This window comes from Carassius carassius, chromosome 11 (assembly GCF_963082965.1).
Source record: "Carassius carassius chromosome 11, fCarCar2.1, whole genome shotgun sequence".
NCBI classification, from domain to species: domain Eukaryota; kingdom Metazoa; phylum Chordata; class Actinopteri; order Cypriniformes; family Cyprinidae; genus Carassius; species Carassius carassius.
In genome coordinates this window covers 5,931,444-5,952,917 of record NC_081765.1, presented here as the reverse complement: position 1 = coordinate 5,952,917, position 21,474 = coordinate 5,931,444, and the positions used below count along the sequence as shown (strand labels likewise).

Below are 21,474 nucleotides of genomic sequence, written 5' to 3'. Positions count from 1 at the left end.
AAAAAAAAAAAGATTATTGTGATGTTTTTATCAGCTGTTGTGACTCTCATTCTGACGGCACCCATTCACTGCAGAGGATCCACTGGTGAGCAAGTGATGTAATGCTAGATTTCTGAAATATTTCCGATGAAGAAACAAACTAATTTACTTCTTGAGCTTGTGAAATGAACAGTTTCATCTATGTCTGTGTTTGTAGCTTACAGTCATTCAGATGCAGATGTGCTGAATCAGTCTCTGTTGGAAGGAAACATTGCCACAGAAGTTTGTCTTACAGTTCTGGACACACTGAGCATCTTCATCATGGGCTTTAAGGTCAGACATCATCATCATCATCATCACCTGATCTCACGAGCGATGCTCATGTGCTTTATTCCTCACTGGTAACAGTGTGTGTGTGTGTGTGTGTGTGTGTGTTTATATGTGTGTTTGCGCTCAGACTCAGCTGAGTTTGGATCACGGCCACAATCCCCTCATGAAGAAAGTGTTCCAGGTTCATCTCTGCTTCCTACAAATCAACCAATCAGAGACAGCCCTCAAGCAGGTCTTCACTTCCCTTCGCACGTTCATCTACAAGGTGAGTGTGACAATAGAATAAGCACATAAATCAATGGCTGTTAATAGGATAATCCATCCAAAAATATAAATTTCTAGGGCCCTATAATTTCTGTGGTGTGGAACATAGAGACAGAAAACCTATAATGCCACAGAATTTGGAAAAATATGGATTAGTTATGATTAATAAATCAAAAGTATAAAAACCGTACAGTTGATTGAATTGCTATATGGACTGTGTCTGTGAAAATTAAACTCCAAAAGACTGATATTTAATTATGGAGTCTGAGTGTTCTGCACAGTTCTTTATAATAAAGACAAAATACTTAAACGATTATTTTTTTTAAGGAATATCACATAATTGTTGTGCAGCACAAAAAAAAGAATAATAATAGGAATTGTTACAATAACAGTATATTATATTATTGAAACATAAACATATTCTAGAATTATATTTTAAAGGAATCATTAAATGGTTAATGATTTATGCTTTCATTTAATTACCACTGTTTCTGATAATAAATATGTATTAAATCAGAGATTTAATTATTAACTTTTTATAGTTATAGGAAATGTATTAGACTTTATGTTCATTAAAATTGTATTAAACCATTAAATTGGAATCCAGAAAAGATTAAACCTAAAGCACAGAATTTTTGAAGACGCTGCTGTTTTCCTGTGTGTCCAGTTTCCTTGTACCTTTTTCGAGGGCCGTGCAGATATGTGTGCATTTTTCTGCTATGAGATCCTGAAGTGCTGTAACTCCAAACTGAGCTCCATCCGCAGCGACGCGGCTCATCTGCTCTACTTCCTGATGAAGAGCAACTTCGACTACACCGGACGCAAATCCTTCATCCGCACGCACCTGCAGGTGCAAAAACACCACCTTCATCACATGACGCAGTGTTGGATGTGTCTGGATTATTTCATCCGGTCTTTCCAGATTCGATGTCGACAGCAGGTGATGATGTCATAACGATGTCACGCTGTGATTCCTCAGGTGGTGATTGGCGTCAGTCAGCTGATCGCTGATGTCATCGGAATAGGAGGGACGAGGTTCCAGCAGTCGCTGTCAATCATCAACAACTGTGCCAACAGTGACAGAACTATCAAAGTCAGTTCAGATACACACATGCAAACACTAAATCTCGAATAAAATATAGATCTGAAATATAATTCTAGAATATTACTTTGGCAGTTTACACAACTATTGGATTAAACCATAATAGCTTGTGCAAATTAAGCCGTGCACAAGCTTATACTCTTAGATTCGCACAGTCACACACAGTCACTTGTCCTCCTCCTGCAGAACACGGCATTCCCATCCGATGTCAAAGACCTGACCAAGAAGATCCGGACTGTGCTGATGGCCACGGCTCAGATGAAGGAGCACGAGAGAGATCCGGAGATGCTGGTGGACCTGCAGTACAGTCTGGCCAAATCTTACGCCAGCACACCTGAACTCCGCAAGACGTGGCTGGACAGCATGGCCCGGATCCACGTGAAGAACGGAGACCTCTCTGAGGTACAGCGTACACTTATCTAATTATCTGTCTAATGTACTGTGAAGCTCATGTCCTCTTATTTGGTTCTCTTCAGGCAGCCATGTGTTATGTGCATGTGGCAGCGCTGGTGGCTGAATACCTGAGGAGGAAAGGTTAGACACACACACACACGCACAAACACATGCTATTACAGCCTTTAGTCATGTGGAGTAAGTGTGAAAAACACTTTAGAGTACTAATTTTTATTTTATTTTTAACATTTTTGAAAATCCCGCTGTCTGGTCTATAATTGCGTAGATTACTTAAGTCCAACTACCAAGGAGTTGATATCTAATTACTCTTAATGATTCACTATCAGTTTCACTATCAGTCTTGTTTCTTACCTCACCTTCTCTTTTCACCATGTCTGATAAAGCCCGTGATGATATAAGTTATCACGCAGTATATAACTCACATTAAGCTGCAGTCCTAAGAATTAAGACACTTAATGACCAGGACTTACTCCAAACAATGACCTTTCACCTTTTCTACCAGACATTATCACACAGCTGGCTGCTGTTTTTAAAGTGATAGTGCTTCAGGAAACGATGTCTGTCGTTCCAGATGTGATTTGTAATGGTTGTGTGTGTGTTTGTGTAGGCATGTTCAAACAGGGCTGTACTGCATTCAGAGTGGTCACTCCAAACATCGACGAGGAAGCGTCCATGATGGAAGACGTGGGCATGCAGGATGTTCACTTTAATGAGGTGACAGCCCACAGACACTTCGTTCACCTCAGAGGTCAAAATAGCCATCAAGCAGAAGACAGGAGAAGCGAGTTTAAGATTGATTTGATACAACAACAAAAAATAAATGGTGGAATTTAATAATCAAAGGTCAGCAGCTGATAAATGAAGTAATATTAAATACATAAAGTGCTGCAGAAATATATTTTCCTGCATATATATTTTACTACAATATCAGCCGTGTGAGTAACTCCATAGGAATCCATTGTTTTTATTAAAAAACGCATCGAATATCCACATCTGAATCTTCTAACAGGGACGATGTGAAAAGTCAGTTTACACTGAATGCTAAACTACTTACACAATCACAGGCGAGAACGTATTTGATATTTAATATTAAATTTTGAGGTGGACCAATAAGATTTCACTGGAGGCCGGGCTATCATATTTTGATCAGCGAAATTAAATGCATGGTTTGTCTCATCGCAGCAGGTTAGGTTACAGCATTATAGAGTGTCAGAGCTGATTTAGTTTAATATTAGTCCAGTAAAAGAGGGAAGCAATAAACTAATGTCCATGTAACTGATGGTGATGGTCAGTGAGCGTATCTCCACTGTGACTGAGACTCAACCATCATTTCTGTACTTCGACTGAGAGATTAAACAATAATAAGATTGATCCACAGTCTTCAGCCCACTGAAGCAGGGTTTTTATAGTTAACAAAACTAAAACCAGTAATAAACATTTTCATTACTTCAAATGTAATCAACATTTACTCATAAATGTTTCTCATTTTCATACATGCATATACAAAAATAAAAAAAATGATTGAAAAATTAATAGTGTCTGCTCTGAAGAAAATGTGACTTATTGAGCAATAGATGACACTTGCATTGTTATTTAGTATGTTATGTGGAGAGATCAAGTGAGACTAAATATTCACTGTACACTAAGTATCTTTGTTGTAAGGCAAGGCAAGGCAAGTTTATTTATCTAGCACATTTCGTACACAATGGTAATTCAAAGTGCTTTACGTAAAAGAAAGTAAAATAATACTGAAGAAATAAAACAATGATTAAAACATTTAGTTAAAATGAATTTAAAAACAGTTAGAAAATGATTTTACATGATAAAAAGAAACAGTGAAAATATAGTGCAATCAGTTCGGACATTGCACGGTGCTCATTCAATAAATGCACAGCTAAACAGATGAGTTTTGAGTCTAGATTTAAAAGTGGCTGATGTTTTAGCACATGTGATCTCATCTGGAAGCTTATTCCAACTGCGGGCGGCATAACTAAAAGCAGACTCCCCTTGTTTTGTGTGAACCCTTGGTATTTCTAACTGACTCGATCCTAATGATCTGAGTGCTCTGTTAGGTTTAAGTGTGTTTGTCTGTGGGTCATAGGACGTCCTGATGGAGCTTCTGGAAGAATGTGCCGATGGTTTGTGGAAAGCGGAGCGTTACGAAATCATCTCTGACATCTACAAACTCATCATTCCCATTTATGAGAAACGCAGAGACTTTGAGGTACAGCAGTAACACACACTGTGTTTTGATATCTGAGGATGAGAGGGATACCGCATACCTAAGTTTATCCATCCGTCCGAGGTTTCACTCCCTAAAATGACACACTTCAGTGCAGAAGTGACACTTCCCCTTTGTAAACTCTTGTTGTTGGTGTTTGTGGCAGAGACTGGCTCACTTCTATGACACCCTGCACCGTGCCTACAGTAAGGTCACAGAGGTCATGCACACAGGCAAGCGCTTGCTGGGAACATATTTCAGAGTAGCCTTCTTCGGTCAGGTGAGTCTCATCAGCTTCACTCTTCATGTCTTCATCAGGACGAGCTCCATAATGACTATCTATTATCTATCTGTGATATAAATCATATTGCTGCTGGTTTACTGTCTGAAGGCATCGGTGCGTCCTGTGTGTTTGAGTTCAGCTTGACTACTGGACTTCTTTCTATGCTCATGTTTTATCTTGTCCAGCCAAGGGGCGTAAAACTTTATGGGATTTCAAATCCTCTAATGCAGTGGTCCTCAATCCCAGTCCTCTGCATATTTTGCATCAATTGTATTGAATGTGCATTTGTAGTGCACTTCAAATCTTAAAAGGAAAATGTAGTATATAATTGATTAAATAAAAGGCCACTTCAATGTGCCCTTTGTAATAATGTCAAATGAAAAGTTTTACTTTAAGTACGTTATGTTTTGTCATGGTTTAAAGTAGACTTGTTTTGACGTGTGGCTAACATACTGAAGCACATGCGAAGTACTTGATTATGATTTGAACTGTAGTGTGTTATTTGATATTACATTTAAAGTGTCATAAATGCTCGTTGGTAAATTTGACAATACACTTTGAATCATATTTGAAGTAATTATGAAATTGAGACCTACAAACTTTAGCGGCGGGATCAAAACAAAGTTCAGCTAATTGCATTTAATATAAATTTTAACTATAACCCATTTTGATTTATATGCCATTCGCATGCAATTAAGTGTCAGAAAATTAGATTTGCATGTAAGTGTATTATTTTTGTAATAAGTACTCAATAGTATGCTAAAGTGCACTTTTTTCATGGAAAGTGTATGTTTTGATGATGGGCTTTTACATTCAGTGATTTGGAAACAAAATATACTCACTTCTAAAGCCGTGTTTTGTAACGTCTTTCCAATATTTAATAATGTAATGTTTTTGGCGGCAAGTACTTTTAGAAATGTGAATAACTGGCGATTGAATTTTGAGCCCTAAAAAAAGTCATTAGAGAAAAGCTAAGTGCTTTTTAAAATAGTCAACTTCCCAAATGTATTTCAACCCAACTACCTATTTTTCTTTTTATATGAAATGACTACAGAGATAATAACTAATGCGTGGTTAGACAGCAGTGTCTCGTGGTAAATCTTCTCTCCTCTGAAGTGTGTTTCTGACTGTGTGCGGTCATTGTTTCTGTCGCTCTGGTGGTCTGTGTCTCTAGCAGTACCAGTGTGTTGACTCTGAGATGAACGAGGTAAACTCAACATCAGTTCTTCGTGTGTGTTGTCCTGCTGGGTGTGGAAGTCATCGTAATCCCTGTTTAGTAATTAGGATCTAAGCACTTTTACAGTTTTTTGTTCCTCCTAGCATTTCCAGATTGCTGTTGAAAATAATTGTGTCCTGTGGCTAACTTAGTACTCAGAAATGAGTAGGCAAGTAGCTTGATTTTCTACTATCTTCTGATTGATTCAGATTTGCTCGTTGTTTCAGGGATTCTTCGAGGATGAAGATGGGAAAGAATACATATACAAGGAGCCCAAATTCACCCCGCTGTCTGAGATCTCACAAAGACTCCTTAAACTGTATTCAGACAAGTTTGGAGCAGAGAATGTGAAAATGATTCAGGATTCTGGCAAGGTAAGAAATGACTATCATGATTATCAAAACAAATTCTGATTCACATTGCAGCTTATTCTGGCCAAGAACCACCCACACTCCTAATTTTATTAATAAATTGCTGTTGCTTTTAATCAGTTTTATGCATTGTTGCTGAAAAAGTTTTATTACTGACCCAAACTTACAAAGGTAGTGTACGTAAGTCAGAAACAAGTGTAGGATGCCTTATATATATACAGTATGCTGCGATAAAATGTATAGTTCTTGTCCTGAAGCTGAAACTAAATTATGGAAGATAGCAGTGTGTAAGTTACTTCTTGATATATTGGTATGCACATTGAAATTTTTATGGTGTATACGTGCAGTGTAGGCTTTTCTAGAAGATTTTAAGATTTAAGAATCAAGATTTGTGTTTGCCATGATGAGGTGTAGAAGTCCAGACATATTTAACCAGTGCTGAACAGTGTAGCTTAACTAGCACTGCAACTATAACTGCCTTTTACTGTTTGGTGCAGATTAATCCAAAGGATCTGGACTCTAAATACGCCTACATCCAAGTGACTCATGTCACCCCGTTCCTGGAAGAGAAGGAGCTGCTGGAGAGAAAAACCGACTTTGAGAGGAGCCACAACATCCGTCGATTTGTCTTCGAGATGCCGTTCACCGTTTCAGGCAAGAAACGAGGCGGCGTAGAGGAACAGTGCAAACGCAGGACTATCCTCACCAGTGAGTACACACACTTAAGGCCAGTTCACACCAAGCACGATAAAGATATAGTTCTTTTAATCGTTCTCAATGTTAAAGGATGGCAGTGTCCCCACCACAGCTATAACGATAAACGCACAGAGAAACAACATCGTTGAAATCACTTTTCGAACGATTGTTTTTTTTTCAGCTGATGAACAGTAAAAACATTGACAGCCAATCAGAATTAATCCTGCTATTCTGAGCTCCAGAATTTAAAGCGGCAGATTCAGTTGTCTTTATAGTTATCTTCTTGGTGTGAACGGGCCTTTACACACTACATACTGACCATAGAGATTCAGTATGACACGTATCAGTCCCGTGATAAAAATCAAGAGTGTCCGCTGAATCATTTCCCCATCTGTGCGACAGATATTTGATCCTCCCAATCACAAAGTCCAGCTGTTATCTTCACAGAGCACATCCGGACGGTCTCTATGTCTCAGCGTATGTCAAGACCGCTTTAAAGCATCTCATGATGCACCTCATGTGTATGTCCAAAGCGAGCAGAGCTGGGCTCTAATATAAGAGAGATAATCATATTCAAACTGTTCAACGTTCAGGATTTTTAAAAGCGCTTTTCATTTAACCTTTCATACACCAAAAAAATGTGTGCATTTGTAATGCATTAGCTTTTACCACCCTAACTAAAAATAATAATAATAACTTTATTCTTGGTTAGAGTTCACTAGTAAATCATCCGTTGTTTCTCTTCATGTGTCAGCCATGCACTGTTTCCCGTACGTGAAGAAGCGGATCGCGGTGATGTATCAGCACCATGTGGATTTGAACCCCATTGAGGTGGCCATTGATGAGATGAGTAAGAAGGTGCTGGAGATCAGACAGCTGTGTTCCTGCAGCGATGTGGACATGATCCAGCTGCAGCTCAAACTACAGGGCAGCATCAGCGTGCAGGTACACACACACACACACACACACACACACACACGAGTTAAGTTTTATTAAGTCTGTAATCTGACTTTTATCTTCTCTTTAGGTAAACGCTGGCCCTCTTGCCTATGCCAGGGCTTTCCTGGATGACGCCAGCACTAAGAAATACCCAGACAACAAAGTCAAACAGCTGAAAGAAGTTTTCCGGTAAAACACACACTTCAGTCTCTGAGCAGTACTTCAACTAAAACTATTATAAACAACATTGCATATAAAGATATATATATATATATATACTGTATACAGTACAGACCAAAAGTTTGGAATTATATACATAACTAAAAAGTGTGAAACAACTGGAAATATGTCATATTCTAGGTTCTTCAAAGTAGCCACCTTTTGCTTTGATTACGGCTTTGCACACTCTTGGCGTTCTCTTGATGAGCTTCAAGAGGTAGTCACCTGAAATGGTCTTCCAACAGTCTTGAAGGAGTTCCCCGAGAGATGCTTAGCACTTGTTGGCCCTTTTGCCTTCTGTCTGCGGTCCAGCTCACCCCTAAACCATCTGGATTGGGTTCAGGTCCGGTGACTGTGGAGGCCAGGTCATCTGGCGCAGCACCCCATCACTCTCCTTCTTGGTCAAATAGTCTTTGATGCCTTCAGTGTGACTCTACAATTATCATAATCATGAAAATAAAGAAAACTCTTTGAATGAGAAGGTGTCCAAACTTTTGGTCTGTACCGTATATATATATATATATATATATATATATATATATATATATATATATATATATATATAAACAGTTTTTTAATTCATAGTTTTATTCAGCAGTGATGCATCAAATTGATCAAAAGCGACAGTATAAACATTTATAATGTTACTGAGGTTTTCTAATTCAAATAAATGCTGTTCTTTTGAACTTTATTAAAGAATCCTGAAAGAAATTATCACCTGTTTCCACAAAAATAAGCCTGTTTTCATTATAGTTTAACGTATTGAAATAGAGAACAGTAATTTAAATTGTGATAATATTTCACAGTTTTACTGTTTCGCTGTTTTTGTTTAAATAAACGAAAGAGACTTCTTTTCAAAAACAGACAGATCCTATATGTGATGCAATAATAATGAGCTCACACTGAACTACAGATAAACTTCAAAACAGCTATGAGATTAGAAATTATGAAAGATCCTATTGAAATAACACAAAAAAACACTATTATGTAAACATTGGAGTTATGCTTGCACTGAATTATGCTTTTTTATTTTATTTAAATAAATCTTATCTCATATTTGAGCTTTTTTTTTCTAAATTAGCCACTTTTGGCAGCTTTACAGCTCTGTGTACTCTGTTTCCTTCACTATATGATTTTGTCAAGAAATGTACTGGAACAGTTTATGTGTGTGCAAACAATGACTGGTATTGAAATAGAAATCTGAGACAGTGTGTGTTTGCGTGGTGCTTTGCAGGCAGTTTGTGGAGGCGTGTGGTCTTGGATTAGGTGTGAATGAGCGTCTGATTAAAGAAGATCAGCAGGAGTATCATGACGAGATGAAGGCCAACTACAGAGATCTCACCAAAGATCTGTCCATCATTATGAACGAGCCTGTAAGACACAAACACACTGATCTTAAACCTCTGGTACTTTACGTCTTTGTTCAATTTTCTATTTTTCTTCTTTAATCTCTCCTTTTTTCCTTTTCCATTTTGCTTTCACGGTCAGACTGAATGGTAAATTATTTCCTACAGCTGAAGCATTCTTGTCATTCAATGCTTTATACTGTATATGCTATTAAATAATTAAAATAATGCTTTCTGCATTCTCTCATCTCCATTAAAAAGATAGTTTCATAGATAGTCTGAGTCTAAAAACTCAAACATGTGTATTTTGAATTGTGTAAAAGCTCTCTTTTCGTGTTGTGAGATCATGCAACCGCAACCTAAACGATGTCTGTAAGTGTTTGATGTTACCTGGTGCACTTTTGCTTCTCCATAATTTTGTAAATAATAGTATTTAATTTAATAATAAGTAAGGGTATTTTCACAACAAACTGCACATGGATCATGAATCATATGAGATAATATGGCTGATAACAGTTACTGGTAGGATTGGTCTGTAAAGTTTAGTGAAAGGTCAATTCAAACACTACATGAACGCACATTTCTGTAGATTTGATGCCATGATCATTGAAAATAATAGGAAGAACTGTTAGATTTGGTTTGGTGTTGATGTTGTTCTGCTTTGTCTTGTTTTTATTGCATTTTATGTTTTTTTTTTAAATTGTTATTCTGTTTTTAGTTTTCTCATGTTTTGTTTTGTCTCGTTTTTATTTAGTTTCATGTTTTTTTTGTTTTGTTTTTTTCTCATGTTTTGTTTTTTCTTGTCTTGTTTTTTGTTATCGTTATTCTGTTTTTAGTTTTCTCGTGTTTTGTTTTGTCTTGTTTTTTTCTTCTTGTTTTTTTAAATTATTGAATTGTTTGTTTGTGCAAAGACCTGGTCAGATTCCATGCGGATTTCTGCTGATGATTCCTGATCGTTCTCCTCTTCCTCCTCCATCTCTCCAGATCAGTCCAGGAGATGATGGGATGCGCGGTCCTCTGCCCGATTCACTGCACATCTTCAATGCCATCAGCGGGACACCCACTGCCTCCACTATCCAGGGCCTGCCAAACTCCTCCTCAGTGGTGTGAAACTGACCCCTGCAGTGACCTTATGACCTTTCACCTTTCATTTCACACCTCCACCCGCCCTACAACTCTCCTTGATATCATGAAGGAGAGCCGAGGGCAGTTTCTCGGGAGGAGATCTGAATGTTTTCTGCCTCATCCAGGGGATTTCACCTACTGTTTCCTGTGGAGACTTAATCAAAAGCATGTATTTTATTTTTGGCCATTGCGCCAGTTTTATAAAGAGAGCAGAGGAAATAGTGTTTGAGGAGAAAAGGGGAAAATGGGTCTGAAAATGATGCGAGTGTAACGTGTAACATCTAACGTGTGCTTACAGCTCTGACTGCAATGGCTGCATCCTCTGCTAATATATATCTTTTATTTCTTCATGTTGTCTAACTTGTTGAAGCTCAGATCTTTCAGTTTTTGAATGCTAGACCGAAGTCTACTAGCTCTGCTGACTCGCTGTCTGAGAGACACGTGACGCATCAGGCTGAAGATGTTGTTTGTGATCCATGTGTCGTGGGTGTGGCATTGTGTGATGAGGTCAGCACTTTCACTGCATGTGATACACTGGAGGTGCGGCAGAGCTTGTTTAGAAACAAGTGCTAATGTTCAACATTATGCTAATAATCAGTTATGAAATATTTTTATATTGTGGGACAGCTGAATGTGATAATGTTTGTATCTGTATTTAACAGTCTCGGCTCTGCTGTGTTTAAACTGATAATGTCCCTAATGAATAAAAAATCTTTGAATAAAATCTCACAATTCTCAAACACACTCTGTTTTTTTTTTAAATTTTTATATAATAGTGTTTTATCTTGTCTTTTGTATGTTGTTTGTCTCTTGTTTGTTGTGTTTTGCCTTTTTGTTTCTGTTGTTTATTTTGGCTTGTTTAGTTTCTTGTTTTGCTTTCTATTTTCTTTGTTTTGTCTTATTTTTGCCTTTAGTTTTTTTAATTTTGTCTTGTGCATTTTTTTGTCTTATTTTTAGTCTTGTTTTTTTTTTTCGTCTTTTGCATTATTTTTTAGTTTTGCCTTGTTTGGTTTTGTCTTATTTTATTTTATTTTTTTTATTTAGTTTTATTGTTTTGTCTTGTCTTATTTTTGTTACACTTTGTTTTTGTGTTTAGTTTTTTTTTTTTGTCTTGTGCTTTATTTTTGGTTTTGTCTTATTTTTTTGTTTTAGTTTTATCTTGTCTTAATTTGGTTTCGCTTTGGTTTTGTCTTGTCTTTAATTTTAAGTTTTGTCTTGTTTGGTTTTGTCTTATTTATTGTCTTTTTTTGTTTGTTTTTTGTCTTTTCGTTTTTTGTCTTTTTTGTTTTGACATCTTTATTTTTTATGTTATTTTATTATTATTTTAATTTTTTGTCTTTTTATGTGAAGATCTGAATTGATTTAGTGTTGCTTCTTCTGTAATCCACTATAATCCACTATAAACTGTGTAGAAATACAGTGTGTACTGGTGTTTTCATCCTATGGACCCGAGTATTTTCTATCAGTCTTGCTCTTGTTAATGTCATACAGCAGACAGGCCACAGTCCAGTTTAATAAGACACACACACACACACCTGTTCCAGCTGCTCTTACTCCGACGTCCTGCCTTGGTCCGGTCTGTTCTCACACAGGTATCCACACACACTCCTGCTGCCAGGATGCCAGGTGAGGACCTTGTGTGTGTGTGTAAACCATTAACATGCACAGAAAGTATCATTATTATTGGTGTGATTTTGAATGTGAACTAAAAATGCGACTTCTCACAGACGAAAAGATGGATGAGGCTAAGAAAAAGGTAAGATTAATGAAATAATATATGTTAGCTACATGTTTTTGTTAACCAGCAAAGATTAAGGTATTTCAGTTTAAAAAAACATTTATTTTGCCACGTCAGAATGTGTCTGTGTGTATTATTATTATAGATTGGAAACAAAATTGTTCCTAAAAGCAATGTAAATTTGCCATGAATGTACTCCGGATTAAATAATGCTCCTTGCATCTTGAATAATGCCATTATATTGTTTTGTTTTTTCTTTCAATCCTGATCTTTTTTATCCATTGTAGACAGATATTAGTCTAGCAACAAAAGCACAAAAAAAATGCACAGAGAAATAACAGTATTACAACATATGCAATACAAATATATAAAATACAAGTGTTTTGGCATCAAGTAAATGTCTGTCATTGTTTACATTACAATTATTATGCGATATGATAATGTGCTTCCAAATGTTTATAGCTTATGTATTGCATGTTTGTGTTTTTTGATACAGACTGCTGAGTATCCAATCCAATGCATTTTTGTCTCTCAATAAAGAAAAGCCATGCAAAATATTGTGTGAATGTAAGTAGTACATGTGTGATGAAATGTTGTAGCAGCAAGTGTCAGTCATCAGAATCCTAGTAGATGTGACAGTATAATCAAACAATATCAGTGTTTTCAATCACACAGTTGTGCAGTGACTCCCACAGGACAGAAACCACCATGGTGTCCATCTGTCCCAGGTTTTGTAGACCTTTGGATATTGTACTCTGAATATACTGTATGGGGTCAATTAGTAATTACAGGCTACGTGGAGAAATATTCATGCATATTTTTGAAACTGTTTGACTAATGGCAAGTTTTATAAACTGTCAAGGACTGGTTTCTCTAAGACAGTTTACAAATATGCCAAATTTCTTAATTGAGACACAAAATTAATTTGAACCAAACCAACCAGCTCCAAGATAAAAGACAAATTACATAATTGGGTTTGAAGCATAAAGTATATAAAAATCTGAAAATTATTCCTATCAATGACCTTCTAAAAAAACTATGTAAATAAATCAAGCGAGTTGATGTGTTCTTGTCTAAAAATAGTTGTTTTCATATTCAGGGTGCTAAATAGTGTAGTTATTTGGCAAATTTTAGTTAATATTACCTTACTTGAATATTTTTTTAACTGTCAATAAATTACTATATAAATTATTGTTAAAATAGAACTAAACTAATATACGCATTAATGCATTTCTATTAAAATGTATGCCATGTATTTAAATATATTTGTAATTACACATTTGTAATGATGAATTTGCAATTTAAGACATTTAAATTATATTAACTTTAAATGCAGTATCAATTCATAAAATTAATAATATAATTATGCTTAAGTATGTTAATAAACATAAAAAACAGTGTACAGTTTTTTTATATATGTTCTTTTTTAGACCCAGATACACAAAATTCTTCACAAAGAAATAGATTTTTAACAATAGCTTCTAAACTTCTGTTTAACATGTTAAATTAAATACAGCATTAACTCTGACTAAAGTCTATTAGGTCAGTGATGAAACTCTTCTGAGAAGCCCAATGACAACACAGCCAGTTGATCTCCTTTTCCTGTCTACTCAACTCTTTTCACTTCAATCTTGATCTAATCCACGTCAGTACTGTGGATCAGGGATAATTTGCGTTAGCCCTCCTCCTCCCCAGCACCACCTGTCTAGATCTGTTAGTACAGGGTTCTTTCTTCTTTACCTTGCAGCAGCACCATGTTTCAAAATACCTGTAAATTTGATTATTTTAGAAAAAAGATTCACTCATGCCAGTAGCACAAACATAGCAGATCTAGTCCGCCAAGACTAATCCTCCTTTCTTATTATTAAAATGCTATTAAAAGGAGACGGAGTTGTCATTTTTGAACTCTTTCCATGGAACTACACTAAACAGCCTTGATAGAACTCAATCTATAAAGTGTGTTCCTCTTTCAGCGCTCTGTCCATGCTGGGTTTGGTCCCCATTGCTCTGGGCACTGGGGGTATTAAACTGTGTGTTGCTGCATTTGGTGGCGATCAGTTTCAGGAACATCAGGTACGATACTTCCCAACCCCTTCGTAAGCTTACAGCATCTTCTTAGCCTTTCTGACTAATAGCTTGTTGTAGTGTTTTGATCCTTACAGAGTCGTCAGCTCAACACGCTTTTCTCAGTGTTTTATTCGTGCATCAATGCAGGAAGTCTTCTTTCCACACACATTACACCTGATCTGAGAGGTACGCACATAAACACGCACATTTCCATTATACTTTTCACTCCTCCCTCCCTGACTAACGGCTCTCCTCCATGTGTGCAGCTCAGTGTTATCCTCAGGCTTTTGGGGTCTCATGGTCGTATCTCTGGGTAAAACTGAGTTCTCCTGACTTGCACAAATTGTACACACACATGCAAACACACTGATCTGTGTATGTGATTCGGATGTGTGTTGTGTGTTACAGTGGTGTTGATCTCTGGCAGTGGCATGTATATCAAAACAGATCCAGAAGGAAACGTGGTCCGTGTGTAAATGCACAGGAGTGAGTCGCGATACTCAATAATCAAACATCTAATTTAAAGGAATATTTCAAAACCAGTTGTTTAGATCTGTTACAGGCTTCTTACCGTGTCCTAGTGTAGAGTAGAGGGTTCTTTTTAGTGTAGAGAATAAAAAGAACTATAAAGAAAGCAGTCTATATGATTTGTGTTCTACTGTTTATTACAAGTGATATAATTTCTTTGTCTGAGAAATACACCAAAATTTTAATCAGCGTCATTGACACTTGATCTCAGATCTGGTGTGTTTTTATTGTCATTAGTATGTTATTGTAGTTTTTGTAAATAATTTGAATTTGATTTAATGTTTATATTTTCTGTTTTCATTTTAATTTGAGCAATTTTGTTGTGATTTTTTTTTTTTTGTATGCCTGTATCGTTTTATTATTTATGTATTTATTTTTATTAGTATTTTAATTTATTTTGTTTTAGTTATTTTAAAGAAAAAAAAGAAAAAAAAAAGAAAATCTTTTGATTCGTCAACTTGCTTAAATTAAAAAAAGGTTTAAGTTAATTATTTTATTTTCTTTATTTATTTTTATCCTGTTTGCAATTTCTGGGAAAAAATTCCCCCCATTAAAACATGGTTAAGTGGGTACACACACACTGGTTTCCATGTCTTTTGGGGACTCTCCATAGGTGTAATGATTTTTGTATGCACAAACTGTATTTTCTATCTCCTTACTCTCATCTCACCTTCCCCTAAACCTGCCCCTCGCACAAAACCTTCTCCATTTTTACATTTTCCAAAAATCTACATTCGGTTTATAAGCTTGCTTCCTCATGGGGACTATCCTTGTGAGGACGTTTGTTCTCCATAACAGGAAATACAAGATACACACACACACTCTAGCTCTATCCTCTGTCTTCTACAGAAACTTCTTATCGCTCAGATAAAGATGGTGTTGAAAGTGTTGTTCCTCTACATCCCTCTGCCCATGTTTTGGACCCGGTTTGATTAGAAGGTAAATATCTGTCATTTCTCCCCTCTTATATGGACCGTGGTCTGTTGGGTGGGCTAGTGTTTAGTAACAGTTTGTGTCTGTTGACTGTGTCCAGGGCTCCCGCTGGACTCTTCAAGCCACCACCATGAGCAGAGACTTCGTATGTGTCTTGATTTCCGTTAACTGCTCTAAACCGAGTTAATCAGCAGTGACTCGCTTTATGTTTGAGTAGTCATAATTAGCTAAACTAGGCCCAGGGTTTATGAAATATCATTTGAAATGTATGTCTTGATTAAATTCGATGTCAATTGCTCCTCTGCAGGGAGCATTCATCTTGCAGCCAGACCAGATGCAGGTAAGTTAACTCCTCAACTGAGAGTATTGTTATCAGAGCTTTTGTAAGTGAGTTATTTATCTTGCTTTTGATTATAATGATCTAAGACTATAATACCTATACACAAAACAATGTGGACTTATCTCATATTTACACTACCATTTAAACGTTTAGTGTCTGTAAGATGGCTGTAAGGCTGCATTTATTTGATTGAAAATACTGCAACATTGTTAAATATTATTACAATTTAAAATAACTGTTAACTATTTTAATTTCATTTCTTAAAATGTAATTTATTCCTGTGATCAAAGCTGTATTTTCAGCATCATTACTCCAGTCTTCAAAGTCACATGACCCTTCAGAAATCATATTAAATGGTGATTTGCTGCTCAAGAAACATTTCTTATGATCATCAATGTTGACAACAATTGTGCCGCTTCATATTTCTCTGGAAACCATTATACAGATTTTTCAGGAATCTTTGAAGAAAAGAGCAGCAATTATTTAAATTAGTAATCTTTTGTAGCATTATAAATGTATTTTGTTGTCGTTTGTGATCAGTTTAATGCATCATGATTAAAAGTAATAATTTCATTTCTCTCTGTCAGACTGTGAACCCCACAGTTCACTTTTCTAATCAGAAAACATTGCCAAATTTCCCTTCATCCTCTGAGAGCCAGCTAAAGGTGGTAAACATATACAACAAAACATTGAATGTGACCATCTCACCCAACGAACATCTTCTGATAGACTCATTTGAGGTACAACACACATTCAAACACACATACTTCACGCTGCTTGTAGCCTAACAGAACCTCACTGAGATGTTTGTTTTTATAAAGCAATGCAGATTACATGACACTTGACCATCAGGACATCACAGTGAATGCTCACATTGAACACAAACCCTGTGACCACTAAAGCTTTCAGTTTTATCAAGGGGGGAAGCCAGACCCTGATCATCCCCTCTGACCCAACCGTTATGTATCTGGTGAGTGTCCACCAAGCTAAAATGTATAAAAACTAATTTACCAATTTAAGACAAATATGCAAAATGTGTTAAATCTTATCATGACTGATATTTTGCATGCTCAAAGTCTAGTGTGAGTGCCCATTATCACAACAAATACACATATGAAAAGAGAAAAGAGCAGTTAAGAAAGCATCTGATCATAGAGATGTGGAGATGTTTGCACCAGCTCTACGATTTTGCAGTCCAGTGTGTTCATGATGTTACTCACATCTGCACTTGATTGACTGAGTGAACAAATGGAAACAACCTGGAAAGATTTAGAGTGCATTTTTATCTGTTTATATAAATGGCAGATCACCAGGGGTGGTGTTGGCGCAGTGGATAAAACACATGCCATTGGCGTGAGAGACCCGGGTTCGAATCCACTGTGAGACACCAATGTGTCCCTGAGCAAGACACTTAACCCCTAGTTGCTCCAGAGGCGTGTGACCTCTGACATATATAGCAATTGTAAGTCGCTTTGGATAAAAGCGTCAGCTAAATGTGTAAATGTAAATCAAAGGCTGACACAAAGTTTTGCAGAACATTTGTAGTGGCATTCTGTTTCAAACCACCAAAATAATCTACAAACCCTTTTGTTTCGACCAGATTTTGTTCGAATTGACATCCCATGTGTTCAATCTTTGATTTAGCTTGAAGTATATTGGGGCTTATATTGGCCCAAGTCAAAAAGAGCCCACTCCAGAATCATTGGTTGTCAGTGTAAGTCTATGGGATTTTCCCAGAAGTTCATGACCTGTTAAAAACATTACTGTTCAAATATAAAAGTGACAAATATAACAGTGAGGGTGACACTGAACCTTCTTTTTTCCTCCAGCAAGAAGACGTCAAGTCCAAACCAAAAGAAGGAAAGAATTCCATTAGGTAAGACTTTAAAACTGGCTTATCTGCTCCTTAAAATCAACCAATCCCTGAATGATTTCATGTCACACAGGTTTGTGAATGTCTGGACAGCTGATCTGAACATCACTAACTTGGATTGCATTGAACCATCAGCCACTTCAAACTACACACTGGTTTCTCAAGGGAAGTGAGGCAGTTTCTCCGATTTTTTTTATTTTTTATTGATGTTTAATAGTTATTATTATATATATATGTTATGTTAACAGTTATATTATGTTATGTTATGTTATATATGTTAACAAGTTGTTAATAGTTTTTTTATCAAAGTTACATTAGTGCATGAAAAAATTGACTCTACTTACTCTCTAATAACGTTTTACTAATACATTGTATTCATATGAATTTAATAATTACACTGTTTGAACTAACAGCACTTATTATTTTCTAAACTGTTAGTTCAAGCAGAGATATCAAATGTTCTGTCAGTTCTTTAAGATAGCTAGTGAAATGGAAAGTCTTGGTCCCAACTGCTGATTGGATAATAGTGTCTTACATGCTAAAATACATGGTCTTTGCTGCATAATATGTCCTGGGATGTCCAAAACTAGAATTAGATCAAAGTGAAAGGGATTATTGAAAAGGAAAAACTGTCAGCATTCCAATTCATCTCAATAGCAGTTGCTTTGTTGGCACATGCAGGACTAAAAATGCATAACCTAAATGCATCTTTATGATGCACTTTTCATAATCCAGTCAACCTTTTTTGTTCTTTTCTTGAAATGGGAGATTCCTCAGTACTTCCTCATTACCACAGGAGAGGTCATGTTCTCAGTCACAACAGAAGCACACTTCACCGCTCACATCACCAGCACTGAGGATGTATTACAAAGAAGAAGAAAAAAAATGGTCCTTTTACATACTGTAATTAGATGAATATACTAATTACAAGGTTTAATAGTTATCACTATTATTTTCTAAAACTGTTTACAAATGGGCTGTACAAGGATAGATATCAAGTATTTATAAAATTAATTTTCTTTAACCCGTTTAAACCCACCGGTCACCATAGCGACCGTAAAAAAGGTTTAATTTATGAAGCTCTAAAAACCTTACTGACTGATGTTTTAGTGTACTTCCTAAAAATAGGTAAAAAATAAAGGGTCTCAATTAAATATGTGCAGTTTCACGTGATTAGTGCAAATTGTCACATGACCAGAGCAGTTTACTTCCTGTTTGCACCTTGAGAAGATGATGGCTGCATCAAAGCTCCAAAACTAAAGGCTAGTAAAGTGTCTTAACATAAATATATTACAAAGATTTTTGGTACACATGATCTTTAAGATGTGTAGTTTAAACATATGCATTCACATATATTTAGTTTTGTTGAGTTTGCTCATAGAATGAGTAAACATGCTGATGGTCACAATAGTGAGTGGGATAACAGTGAACTTAGATTTACAATATAAATCGAATTGCAGTTGCTAGTGAAAATGACAATAAAATGTTTCAGTGACAAAATATTGCACTAAATTAATAATTCAAATGTTACAAAAAATGTACAATAATGATGTTGTACAAAAAAAATTAAAAAAAAAAAATTATCAGTGTCCAAAATAAATAATAATTATAAAATAAATAAATAATATTTTAAATATATATATATTTCAAATGGTTACTAATGACACATCATTTGGATATTTTCATGTCTGGGAATAAATTGGAATTAAATGGCTTAATGTTATTGACAATATCACTAAACCTAGTCTTAGCAAATAACATGTGATATTAATAGTGCATTCTACACTGGAATATTTAATTTGGCATTTGATATCCAGGGATAATTCTCTGAACGCTTCCTTCTCAACAGCTGTGTTTCCATATCTTCAGGCTCCAAAGAATATGAAGTCAGTGCTGCAGGCTGGTTGTGTACTAACGCCGTGGGAAACATCATTGTGCTGAATCTTGCAGAGCTGGGAAAACTTCCCAAACAGGTGCTGCACATGAGCTCATGACACACCACACATATTCAGCCAGGCTGTAGGAATATTCCCATATAGGCTGGGAACAAACTAAATGACAGAATTTTTATTCTTATGTGAAACATTCCTTTCATGACTCTCTGTGTTCTCTCCCACAGTGGGCAGAGTACGTGCTGTTAGCATCGCTGCTAGTGGCTGTGAGCATCATCTTCTCCATCATGGCTTATTTCTACTTCTACATAGACCCAGCGGAGATCGAGGCCCAGATCAGGAAAGAACAAGGGCTCGAGCCAGAGAAGGAGAAAGAGACACTAGAAATGGAGGAAAAAGATGAAGGCCAGAAAAATGATCAGGAGGTCAAACAAACTAAGATATAAGATTTGTGAAGATTAGATTATGTTGGAATATGTTAATATCTACCCTTTAGTTCCATATTTATTACAAACGGTAAACAGACATGTTTGCATCCATCATGTTTAATTCAGTGTGACCGTTGGCTGTAAAACCCCGCTAAGTGAATCAGATGTAGCATGAAAATTTTTTATGATGTATGAGCAGATGGACTCTTGGTGCATTCAAGTCATCTCGTATAGATCGTATTTACGAGTTGAATGCACATGAACGCCACCACAATATCGTAAATACCAGTGGGGAGCTCGGGATTTTCTTTAATACACAATACTTAAAGGTATTTAGCTGTGATATTGTCAGGCTTTTCTATTTACAGTGAAGTAAGTTAATCGACGACGCATAATATGATGGCATTATAATATAACTATGCAACTTGTAACAATAAAGTTGGCAGTGGCTTCATAAATTAATTTAAAACGTTAAAAAACGAAGTATACCTAATGCACATTTCTTTGTTCTTCATTTTCTAGAACAAGAGTTTAAGAACACTGTGTTTTTGTGTTATTAATTAAGAGAAAGTACTCCGTCATCTTGCTCCGACGAAAGTGACGTGAACGCACATGCCGTCGTAAGCACGACTTCCCACCTCGTGCGTACGAACTTCCCAGGAGGACTTGAACGCAATGGTCTTGAGCCTTTTGAGTTTAAGTAGCAGTAAAGCAGAATGTAATCTCGTAATGCATTGCAACAATCTCAGTGGAGAAAAAAATAATGATAAAAAAAGATTCATCCAAGATGGATGTTATAAATGACCAAATGGGTGTCCAATTTGCCAAACATAAACCCATGCTGAATTAGCTTTGTGGGCTGAAATACAAACTGACTTCATGGCTAAACCCAGAGGCAGTACATATGAGTACTGATGCATTTTAAAGATTGTCTTGCTGTGATCAGCTTATCTCAACACCTGCACTTCAATAGAGCACACAACAGTCAGTTCTGAAAGTTTAATGTACAGCAAAGATATCCTGCAGAGTTCAGTTCCAATCCCAATTAAACACACATGAACAAGCCAATCGAGGCCTTTAGTGCTATTTGATAATGAAGTTTTTTTATTGGGGTTGAAACTGAAACTGCAGGAAGGCTCTCCAGAAGCAAGGTTGGCGACCCCTCATACA

At 36.3% G+C, this 21,474-nt stretch overlaps 1 protein-coding gene and 1 pseudogene across 6 annotated transcripts in view; both read left to right on the top strand.

The window, feature by feature from the left end:
• Nucleotides 1–10,742, top strand: part of zmp:0000001200 (dedicator of cytokinesis protein 9) — a 64,246-nt gene extending 53,504 nt beyond the window's left edge. For 3 of the 6 annotated variants that reach the window (XM_059561481.1, XM_059561478.1, XM_059561476.1), the window contains 16 exons: nt 197–312; nt 437–574; nt 1,241–1,423; nt 1,553–1,666; nt 1,862–2,077; nt 2,152–2,209; nt 2,697–2,803; nt 4,191–4,313; nt 4,477–4,590; nt 5,768–5,800; nt 6,037–6,183; nt 6,678–6,888; nt 7,631–7,821; nt 7,904–8,004; nt 9,269–9,407; nt 10,365–10,742. In XM_059561481.1, the coding sequence (XP_059417464.1) occupies nt 197–312; nt 437–574; nt 1,241–1,423; nt 1,553–1,666; nt 1,862–2,077; nt 2,152–2,209; nt 2,697–2,803; nt 4,191–4,313; nt 4,477–4,590; nt 5,768–5,800; nt 6,037–6,183; nt 6,678–6,888; nt 7,631–7,821; nt 7,904–8,004; nt 9,269–9,407; nt 10,365–10,490 (2,117 nt within the window). In that variant the 3' untranslated portion in view covers nt 10,491–10,742. The remainder of the gene's footprint in view (nt 1–196; nt 313–436; nt 575–1,240; nt 1,424–1,552; nt 1,667–1,861; nt 2,078–2,151; nt 2,210–2,696; nt 2,804–4,190; nt 4,314–4,476; nt 4,591–5,767; nt 5,801–6,036; nt 6,184–6,677; nt 6,889–7,630; nt 7,822–7,903; nt 8,005–9,268; nt 9,408–10,364) is intronic. The other 3 variants (XM_059561480.1, XM_059561479.1, XM_059561477.1) reach the window with 1 other exon arrangement.
• A 1,498-nt stretch (nt 10,743–12,240) lies between these two features.
• On the top strand, nt 12,241–20,506 carry LOC132152566 (solute carrier family 15 member 1-like; annotated as a pseudogene).
• Nucleotides 20,507–21,474: the final 968 nt, after the last annotated feature.